Source organism: Elephantulus edwardii, unplaced genomic scaffold (assembly GCF_000299155.1).
Source record: "Elephantulus edwardii isolate Elephantulus edwardi_28Jun2011 unplaced genomic scaffold, EleEdw1.0 scaffold00019, whole genome shotgun sequence".
Classification (NCBI taxonomy): domain Eukaryota; kingdom Metazoa; phylum Chordata; class Mammalia; order Macroscelidea; family Macroscelididae; genus Elephantulus; species Elephantulus edwardii.
Window position 1 is genome coordinate 7,836,224 of NW_006399769.1, and position 11,406 is coordinate 7,847,629.

The 11,406-nt window shown below is 39.8% G+C and overlaps 1 protein-coding gene and 1 pseudogene across 1 annotated transcript in view; one reads left to right on the forward strand and one right to left on the reverse strand.

Moving 5' to 3' along the window:
• Positions 1-11,406, forward strand: part of THADA (thyroid adenoma associated) — a 588,067-nt gene that overhangs the window by 59,246 nt on the left and 517,415 nt on the right. Inside the window, exons 15-16 of the mRNA XM_006882320.1 lie at positions 4,226-4,377; positions 10,458-10,671. Of these exons, the coding sequence (XP_006882382.1) occupies positions 4,226-4,377; positions 10,458-10,671 (366 nt within the window). The remainder of the gene's footprint in view (positions 1-4,225; positions 4,378-10,457; positions 10,672-11,406) is intronic.
• Positions 5,737-6,722, reverse strand: LOC102856800 (annotated as a pseudogene).

Here is an 11,406-nt window from a genome sequence, read left to right on the forward strand (position 1 = left end):
TTTGGACATGTTGTAAGGAGAGACAGGTCTTTGGAGAGGGACATCATGCTTGGTAGGGTAGAGGGACAGCGCAGGAGGGGAAGACCCTCTATGAGATGGATTGATTCAGTGACTGGAGTAATCGGAATGGGTGTGTCAGAGGCAATGCGATTGGCACAGGATAGAGCAGGGCTTAGGGCTGCTGTACATAGGGTCGCTATGAGTCGCAAACGACTCGACAGCACATAACAACAACAACAACAACAACAACATGTGAAAGTTGGACAATGAATAATACTGAAGAAGTACTGACACCTTTGAATTGTGGTGTTGATGAAGATTATTGACTATGCCATGGACTCTCCAAAGAACACCAAAATAAACCTCCCTTGGAATAAGTACAACCAAAGTGCTCCTTAGTGACAGGACTAGTGAAACTTTGTCTCTCATATTAAGGGAATACTGCCATGTGGTGCCAGTCCTTGGAAAAAAGATAACATGCTTGTAAAGTAGAGTGTCAGAGAATGAGAGGAAGACCATCAAGTAGATAAACTGACTGCTTGGCGGCGGCAGTGAGCTTGAGTATGTTGGAGACTGTTAGCAGGTACAAAGGAGGGCAGGGTTTCACGCCGTTGTTCATGGGGCTACTATTGGTGGTGCTTAGCTCAATGACATCTAACAAACACTGTAACACACATGCATCTGCACTTGTGGTCACACGGCACCTGCCTTACCTCTTTATGTTTCCCCTTTTTAAGGCATCCCTTCAAAGACACGTGATTAAAATGCACCCTACTCTGATCTGATCTGACCTCATTTTACTTAACTAAAGATTCTCACTGCTGGACCAATTGGCAGTATCATGATAGATGGTGAAGAGGTTGAGGTTGTTAACATCTATAGTTTGCCTGGCTTCACAGTCAACATTCTTGGTACCAGGAGCCAGGACATGAAAAGACAAATTGCACTGGCAAAGTCTGCTGTTAGAGACTTCTCCAAAGTACTAAAGAGCAATGGTATCATTCTGCAGCCCAAGGTGCGCCTGATCCAGACCATAGTTTTTGCAATCACTTGCTGTGTATCAGACAGCTGGACAATGACTCAGATGACTAGGGTTGATAGAAGGAGAGTTGATGCCTTTGAGTTGTCGTGCTTGAGAAGAATATTGAATATACCATGGGTTGCCAGGAGAACGCACAAGTTTGACCTAGAGGTGGTGAAACCGGGCTGCTCCTTGAGGGCAAGGATTCTGAGACTTCATCTCACCTACTTTGAACATATTGCAAGGAAGGACCGAGGGATGACATGCTTAGAAGGGTAGAGGGACAGCACAAGAGAGAAGGACCCTCGATGAGAGGGATTGATTCAGTGACTGGGGTAATGGGTCAGAGACAGTAAGACTGGCCCAGAATATAGCAGGGTTTAGGGCTGTTGTATGTAGGGTCGCTATGTGTCGCAGGCAACTCAACAGCACATAACAACAGCAATAACAGTGAGAAAAGAAAAAGTTCAGTTCCTAAACAAGGACATAGTGGTAGAAATAAGGATTAGGACTGTAACATAGTATTTTTTGGAACATTTAAAAAAATTTGTTTAAGGGGGCAAAATTTGATACATACTACCCCGTGGCTTAAGAATAACCTGTAGGTTGATAACCCTGAAATCAGTCAGTTTACTTGTGGTCAGTTGATATTTGACAAGGTGACAAAATCCATTAAATGGGAAAATGACAATATCTTTAACAATGGTGTTGGAAAAACGGGATATCTACATGTAGTAAAGAGAAACAGGATCCACATTTGGCTCCATACCTAAAGACCAACTCAAAATAGGTCAGGGATTTAGAGGTAAAACCAAAAGTCATAAAGATCATCAGAGAAAACTAGTCCCTAGTCTATGGTATGAATAAACTAGCAAACAAAAGCAAAAAGGCTCAACCAGGACAAGATAAAATTGATGAATGGGATCTTCTTCAAATCAAATTCCTGTGTACATCAAAAGATTTTTTTTCCAATATGGTGGAAAGAAAGCCCACAGACTTAGGAAAAAGCATTTGGCAGAGACATTATCTAACAAGGGATTTATAACTAAAGTTTACAAAGTAATACAATTTCTTCATGAGCAAAAAACTTCTAAACCAATTTCAAAATGGACCAAAGCCTTAGAAAGACTCTTCATCAGAGACGATATGCAGATGGCCAAGAGTCACATAAGGAAATCACTAGCAATGAGTGAAATAAACAAATCAAAACAACAATGCAGTACCATCTCACCTCAGCAGCAATAGCGAAGTTTTATAGAACATCAAACAGTTACTATTTGTAAGGATGTAGACACTGGAATTTTCATGCACTACTGTGGGATTGTAAAATGGTACAACCACTTTTGTGCTTCTTCAAAAATGGAAACAGAAATCCCATTGACTCAGCTATTCCATTACTAAGAATTTATCCCAAGGGAATCAGAGTTGAGACATAAATGAAGATATGTACACCTGTGTTTATCACAGCATTATTTACAATAGCAATAAAATGCGAACAGTTCAAATGCCCATCAGCCAACATGGTTAGAGAAACTGTTATACATTCACACACCAGAATATTAGGCAGCACTAAAGAATCAACAAATTCGTAAAATACTGTGCAACATGAATGAGTCTAGAGGACGTTATTCTGAGTGAAATAGCTCAATTGCAAAAGGACAAATACTGTATTAAGACCACTATCATAGCAAAAGGTTAACTGAGGGTTTGAGTTGGGAGATGGAGAGACCAGAAATAGAGTGTACAGACAATGAACACTGTAAAGGACAAGTACAAGGGAGGTTCAGCCTGGGAAGAATTCATGTAAGGATAATACAGATATTGCAGTTAGCCAATAGGAACAGGATATGTATAACTCTTCAGAAGGCGACAGAGAAGGGAGAAGGATGGAGAGAGAAAGGGCAGGGGTGGGAAGAAGTCTCTAGGACAGCAGAGATGAGTGGATGAACTGTGGATGAAGGAACAAGCTAGGTGCAGTGGAGATTTCATGAAATGGGTGATAGAAGACATTACTAGGAATGATATAAATTACTGTGTTTATCAATGATCATATAAAACTTAAGGATTAGTGTGAAACACAACATATATGAACTTTGTGAGCAAACCAATATAAAATGAAGAAAGAAAAAATACTTAATATACAAAAATGAAATAGTGTATATAAATAATTATGGATGAACTAATGCAAAATCGTGTTTAAAAAGACTAACCTCTCTATATTTTTTTACTCAATTAGATGTCATAATACTTAAAGATGAAAATAGGATTCCATCGTTATTCCAATATTTGTATTATACAATACTGTTATGTCAGGCAATGTTGTAAGAACCAAGGAGATGAAGTGTACAAAACGTTTTATATATTAAAGCTTATGTTTTAGTGAAATGATGTGTACAATAAATTATAAGTAAATACATGCTATTTCAAATGGCATTCATTATGTACTATTACTAACCTAACATTGTATCATAAGGAATTAGGAAAGAAAGACCAACAATGCCCAAAGGTAGCAGACAGGAACAAGTAATAAAAATTTAGGACAGAGATCAATTAAATAGAGAATAGAAAAGCAGTAGAGAAAATGAAACCAAAAGTTGTGTTTTGAGAAGATCAACAAAATGACAAATCTGTAACTTGACTAAAAAAAAAAAAATAAAGATGATATTATTAGTGTCAGAAATGAAATTAAAAAGACTACTACTGAGCATCAGCTATGGGCCAGTTCCAAAAGAGTTGTTTGCTATAGAATGAAAATTTAAAACATTTAGAATGAAAATGGGGTGCAAAGCAGAATGCTAGTGCTCTTTTAGGATATTGCCTACATTTATCTCTTGATTGGCTGGAAATAATCTTTGTGAAGAGATTTTGAGGTAAAGTTTTTGTTTTCTTACATGTTCAAGAATGTCTCTATATTACTGTTTTAATTGAGTAAGGATTTGTATGTAATTCTTTGTCACCTCTTCTTTCCTTGGAGATTTATATGTTATCTCATAGTTGTTTTGATTTGCATCTCTGCTAATTGACTTTGATGTTGCCTAATTCTATGGTCCTAAGACCAACTCATTTCCTCAGGGTGTTTAGTTATGATTAAGAAGTTAATATGATTTTGGACCAAGTAACTTTGAAACTCTGATTTATTTTCAAAGGTTTATTTATTTCCCCCAATAATGAATTGATAGGTTTTGTTCTTTTCCCTTTCCCTAGGTGGAATCCAGACAGTATATCAGCTTAGCCATGATGTTGATGCTGGTCGTTTTCAAACACTGCTGGAGTGCTTTACCAGCACTTTTGAAGAGGTCAAAGTGTTAGCCTTTGATCTTCTAATGAAGTTAACAAAAACAGTTGTGCCATTTCAGGTATTTATGCTTTTTTTTTTTTTTTTTTCAAATATGGTATGTGTGACAGCAGATAAAGCAGTCTGTGAATTATCCAGGCTCATTGCAGCTTCCCTGTCACATACATTAACTCTGTTACTGTTAATAGCATTGTTGTTGTAGACTGATAGGAGGAAGAAAGGAGAGGAGAAAGTAGGGTAAGTGCAAATAACATGAAATATTTGACCTTTGCATTTTGTAATCCTCTGCCTTAACAGAGGCGTAGGAATCAGTGGGTTTTAGTGTTTACAGAATTAATGGTCGCTTTTCCGCTAACTACAGTCTCCTCAGTTTCTTTGGTTATGTTAGTGTTTGGTCAAAAGACAACACTTACAGTAATTTGAGGTTTTTGAGATAATCTCCCTCCTTAATAGGCAAGGAAGCTGAATGTAAGTGAAGTATAAAACCTGTTTTGGGTCTTCCAGCAAGCAATAACTGAACTGAGACTGAAACTCAGAGTGCTTGACGTTGGTGATGATGGTTCTCCCCTTGGGCTCTCACTCTGTCCCCTGCCCCCGCAGTCCTCTTCTGACGTTATATTGTTCTGTTTTGCCATTGGTGTGGGCAGTGAAAGCACAGCATGGGGATGAGTCTGCAGGGCATCCCCAGACTAAGGACTCGGTTCCACTTTTGGGCCACCAGCAGAGCACTGGCTTAGAGTTTTATAATTTCTAGTTTGTTACAAACTGTAGAGGCTGCAACTGAGCCATAGTTCAAGTTTACCTATTACATTGACTTAGGGCCACTTCAGTCTGAGAAGCAGTGGAATTCTGCAGAAGCACTTGCTGGAGAGCAGGAAATGTCTGTTGTTGCTCTCCGATGTCCTCCTGTCACTGTGTTCTACCCAGGCCCCACTCTGCCCCCACCCTTTGCCCCCAGTAGTCTGGTATCATACATAACTAAGTCTCATACCTGGAAGGTATTTTGAGAGCATCTGCAATGGGGAAGGGATAGCACCCATATGAGAGATTTGGTCCTTATGTGGCGTCTGCTTTTCTACTTTGCTGTGCATGTACATATAAACACCTATGTGCATTACCAGGCTACTCCCACTGTGCTACCGCACACTTAACACTGTGCCTGACACTTGCCTCTTATACGCAGGAAGATTTACGGGAACAAGATTTTTTTTGGGGGGGCACTGAGTCCAGTGTATTTTATTGATGGTATATGACAAGTTGAGCTCTCTAAGCCCCTTCCCTGTCTCGAGGTATTGGATGGAAACTGTGTAAAAGATGTGAGATTCTCAAATGTGTGGGTGATCAGTTGGGGCAAGGACTCCCCAGCAGCTGAGGTTCTGTCTCTCTTTTTCAGTGCTCTTGCTCTTGGTCCAAGGGACTCTTATTCTTTGGGGGCCATGTGATCCATCAGGTCAACCACCTGTTGCTGTAGCCAAATTCATTAGCATTTCAGGAAATGAGTCTGACAAAGTCATAATTCAGGGCAATGCCAGCGCGAGCATCAAAGGTGGAAGAAGTGGGTGTTACTGTTAAAGTCACAGGAGAAAACCTGTTCTCCAGTGTATCCCTTTTTATGGGCCATTCTGATGCCTGCTTTACTACTTTCTTGATGTCATCATATTTGGCAGCCTTCTGCAGACATAAGGTCAGGTCCACAACTGACACATTGTGGGTGGGGATATGGAAAGCCATGCCAGCAAATTTCTCATTCTGTCCAGGAATGACCTTACCCATGGCCTTGGCAGCAACAGCAGCTGCAGGGATGATGTTCAGGGCGATTCCACAGCCATCACACCACAGCTTTCCAGAGGGGCCATCCACAGTCTTCTGGGTAGCAGTGATGGCATGGACTGTGGTCATGAATCCCTCTATGATGCCTAAGTTGTCATGGATGACCTTGGCCAGGGGGCCAAGCAGTTGGTGCAGGAGGCATTGCTGACAATCTTGAGAGAGTTGTCTTTTGTCTCATGGTTCTTGCCTATCACACACATGGGGGCATCGGCAGAAGGAGCAGCGATGACTACCCATTTGGCACCACCCTTCAAGATAGCCTTAGCCTTCTCCAAGATTGTGAAGACACCAGTGAACTCCACAACATAATCAGCACCAGCATCACCCCACTTGATGTTGGTGGGATGTCACTAAAAGACAGTGATGTCTTTCCCATTGATAACCAGCTTCCCATTCTCAGCCTTGACAGTGCCATTTAACTTGTCATGTGTGAATCACACTGGAACATATAGACCTGCAGTTGAGGTAAATGAAGGGATCATTGAAGGCAACATTGTCCACTCTGCCAGAATGAAAATCAGCCCTGGTGACCAGGCATCCAATGCAGCCAAATCCATTTACTCCGAACTTCACCATCGTGTCTCAGTGTTCTGGCTAAGGCTGCACAAGAAGCCTGGATCAAGATTCTTAGCTACTAGATTAGCAAAGAGATGGAGAACGCGTAAGGTGAACATTGCATGACTAGATCATTTTTAGCGTCTTTGCATTTATTTAAAAAAAAAACGTACTGCAAAAGTATTCAAAGTGTCAGCCTGCCCCAGCAGATGGGCTTTTGCCAATTAAATCAGTATAATGAATTCTTTTGGTTAGAGCACAAAGCTTAGTTAATCAACCATTATTTTTCATTTCTGTTGTTCAAAAAGGATTGAAAATCCGTTTAATTTAAATGTCTTTTACTTTCTTTTAGGCCTACCTTTCTTCACAGGAAGAGATGGTTTCTCTAGTTGATGGTTAAAACATTTTGAAGTTTCAGAACTTTTTAATAGTGTCAAAAGTATTTTACTTACTGTAATTCTAAAATTTTCTTTGGCTTATGAAGTTGGTCACTTTCGATATTTGTGCAATGATTTTTAATAGGGTCAGTAATGGATATTATAGTTTAAAGTGGTTGATGGATTTAGCCATATATGCTGCTAAAGAAATTGTCTTTTTTCCTCCTATCTCTCCCATGCTTTAGAGGAAAAGTATTTTCTCTATCAATTGTCTATCAATTCTGTATTAAATCTTACAAGAAGGTTATGTAGCTAGCTTATGTTTACTAAACTTTTTAAAAATAAGGCCAAGGTCTAATGCTGTTTTGAGGTTCTTAAATGAACATACTTGTTTTAGAGATACATTTAGTGCTTTTTTTTTCTTGTGACAATTGCATAATTTAGCTTGAATTTCATATGTTCCTAAGGTTTTTTTTACTATAAAGCCACAAATGTATTAAAACAAGGCATATTGTTATATGTTTAATCCTGAACCTGTAACCATGTCTCAGTTTATATTTTTTCCTTGAATTGAAAAGTACATTAAAATGCAACTTTTCGTATTTATTTGAATAGGGGAAAAATCACTTAAGAGTGAATCGGATGCTATTTAAAAGTCTTTCTTTGGATAATGTGATTTTTAGCAGATTGTAGGTTAAACAAGCTGGGGATATGTATGATGTTTTTAGATTGCAATAACATTTAAAATTTTCCATTTTTCTATGCATAGTAATGAGCTCTGATAACCTAATAGTAAGAAGCCACAGCCTTTTACATCCACCAGAGCTCCACAGGAGAAGGATGGGCAGTCTCTTCCCATTTGCTTAACTGCCTCTGAAAACTTGACAGAGGGTCAGCTATGGGTCGGTTCCAACTCAACGGTACACAACAACAAACATGGATAATAATAAGCATGTTTAAAGAAGTACATTTAGTTGTCCTTCAGCAATTTCAAGGGATCTCTGGTGGTCTAATGATAAGGAGTTGTGCTGCATTCCCAAAGGCGAGTAATCCAAGGGAGAAGTCTTGGCAATCTCCTCCCATTTGATTTACAGCCTCTGAAAACCAGCTGGAGGGGCAGCTATGTCTCGGTTCAGACTGGACAGCATACGACAAGAACAACAGCCTACATGATTCAGGAAATTTGTTACCACACATGGTTACTGTGAAGTTTTCAACTCAAAACTCATTGCCTTTGAGTCGCTTGTGACTCAGCAACTCTGTTGAGTTTCTGAAGCTGTGAATCTTAGTGGGAGGAGTCTGCCTGTCCTTCTTCAAAGCTCCCGGTAAATTTGAACCATCAGAGAGCATACCCTTTTGATTAGTAGTATAGCACACTACCAACCACACCATCAGTACTTTTTATTAGGTCTTTGGTACAAATTATTAAGAACTTGGCTGTGAACTGAAAGATCATGGTTGGAATTGGCTCCCAGGCACCATGGAGGAAAGGCCTGGGCATGTACTTTCAAAGCTTCTCAGCCATTGAACACCTCATGGAGCAAGTTCCACTCTGACACACATGGGATCAGCAGGAGTCAGAGTGGACTGGATGGCAGGCGGTTTTGGGTTTTTTTTTTTTACTTAGGGCTTTCCTATAGGATTTTGGTGAAAACATCTAATTTAGCTTTTATTTTAGTAAGACAGGGGAGTAGATCATTCAAGATGTCAAAATATTTATTAAAAAAGAAGTAAATTGACATTGGAGTCAGTATATTTTATATTTTGAATAATATATAACCCATCATTAATTATTGATATACCTATCATGAACTTAAATTTGAACTTAAAATGAACTTTTGATTTGATGATTTTCTTCTGTTGTGGATTAATCTTAGTAGGGTCAGGATATCACTGAGCAAATGGAGTTCAGAGTTCCCTGCAACTTGTCAGCCAAGGACTTGAGACTAGAATCTACAGCTCCTGTGCTCAGTGTCGAGTCTTCCCATGAATATCAATCACAGTGAACTGTCCTTTACTCTGTTTCCTTTAAGACAGGCTCTGAGATACAGGTATGAGAGCTGTGATGCACAAATCCTGACACTGATCTTATTTTGTTTTCAACATTGTATATATGTGGAGCTTCATATGTTGTTGTTGTTATGTGCCGTTGAGTCGCTTGCGACTCACAGCGACCTTATGTACAACAGCCCTAAACTCCGCTCTGTTCTGTGCCAATCGCACTGTCTCTGACACTCCCATCCCAATTATCCCAGTCACTGAATCAATCCACCTCATAGAGGGCCTTCCTCTCCTGCGCTGTCCCTCCACCCTCCCAAGCATGATGTCCCTCTCTAAGGACCGGTCTCTCCTCACAACATGTCCAAAGTATGTTAGACGGAGCCTCAGACTCTTTGCCTCCAAGGAGCCACCCGGTTTAACCCTCTCCAGGACAAATCTATTTGTTTTCCTAGCAGTCCATGGTATTCTCAGTACTCTTCTCCAGCACCACAGCTCAAAGGCATCAGTTCTCCTTCTATCCTCCCTAGTCATGGTCCAGCTCTCTGATGCATAACAAGTGACTGGAAATACCATGGTCTGTCAGGTGCACCTTAGTCTCCAGAGAGACACCATTGCTCTTGAGTACTTTAGAGAGGTCCCTAACAGCAGACTTCCCCATCGCAATACATTTTTTGATTTCCTGGCTGCTGGTGCCAAGAGTGTTGACTGTGGAGCCAAGCAAACTGAAGCTGTGAACACTATCAATCTCTTCACCATCCATCCTGATGCTACCAGTTGGTCCAGTGGTGAGAATCTTTGTCTTTTTGACACTGAGCCTCAATCCATATTGTAGGCTGCAGTCCTTGACACTCTGCAGCAGGCGCTTCAGGTCCTCCTCAGTTTCAGCAAGGAGGTTTGTGTCATCCGCATAACGCAGGTTGTTGATAAATCGTCCACCAATCTTGACCCCGCATTTCTCCTCATAGAGCCCAGCCTCCCGGATAATCTGTTCTGCATATAGGTTGAAAAGGTATGGAGATAGGATGCACCCCTGGCATACACCCTTTCCAATTTTGAACCATGCAGTGTTCCCTTGCTCTGTTCTGACGACTGCCTCCTGGTCCAAATATAAGTTTCGCATTAGAATGATCAAGTGTTCTGGGATTCCCATTCTTCTCAGAGTCAGCCATCGTTTGTTATGATCTACACAGTCAAATGCCTTTGCATAGCTGAAATTCTTATGATTAGAATGAATTAGTTATTGTCATTAGTTACTGTAGTGAAAGCTCTAAGTAAGTTAATGTTAAGTTATATGGCAGATTCTGTTTTTAAATAGATATTATTCCTTCGAGTAGAAGCAATGTACCAGTGACAGTACTGAGACTCTGCTTTATTCTAGGATTCAGAGAAACTGCAAGGCTTGTTCCAGGCAGCGCTTGAGCTCAGCACAAGCACCAAACCCCACGACTGTGTAACAGCCTCCTACCTGCTGAACTTCTTAATCTGGCAGGATGCTCTTCCGTCTTCCCTGACTGGCTATTTACAGACTCAGCAAGTTGCAGATGGAGATGCAGAGAAGTCTATTTCTGTGGTGGAAAGGAACACATTAATGGGTTTGTATTGTTTAAATGGCCTTATTATTTATTAACACCATACATCTTATTCTCCCACTGATGAGAGTGATTCCTTTGATTAGAGTATCTAATGGTTAAACATTTATTTTGTGGAATTTTCTATTTAATAGTTTATTAGTATGTAAGACTGTTGGAATTTCTCTTGAGCAACTGAATAGTTTACCAGATTAGAAGTTTTCAGTAACATTTGCTTTTGAACAGGGAATTCTTATTAAATATGCAGTTATAGGTGATAAATATATTTTTATAGAAAACTTCTTTTTCTGAGGATTTTTTTTTGGTGGGTAGAAATTTCCTGTGCTTATTGTCTCTATTATTTCTTCATAAAATAGAGTTCTTTTCACTGTTGGTGAATGTTCTCTCATAGCCCTGCATTTTTCCCTATTCGTGTACCTAGCTTCAAAATGAAATGGTTTAGGTCCACTGATCTTCCACCGTTTTGGTTTGGGGACTGTTATGCTATTAATAAGGACATATGTGGATATTTTAAAGAGGAAAAAGGAGATGAGTTGTAGAAACAAACTTAAAAATTACTTTCTTCATGGTGTTTAAAGAAGCCATGAAGAAGAGTATTAGTGTTGAGGCGGAGCCAGATCAGTTCCTAGGGAATGATCTAGGTTGAGTGGGTGTGGCCCATCATTGTACTTAAAAAAAAATTCTTTGTTGTCAAGAGAAAGAATTCTAGAGTGAACCTTCAAATTAAAATAATTTTTA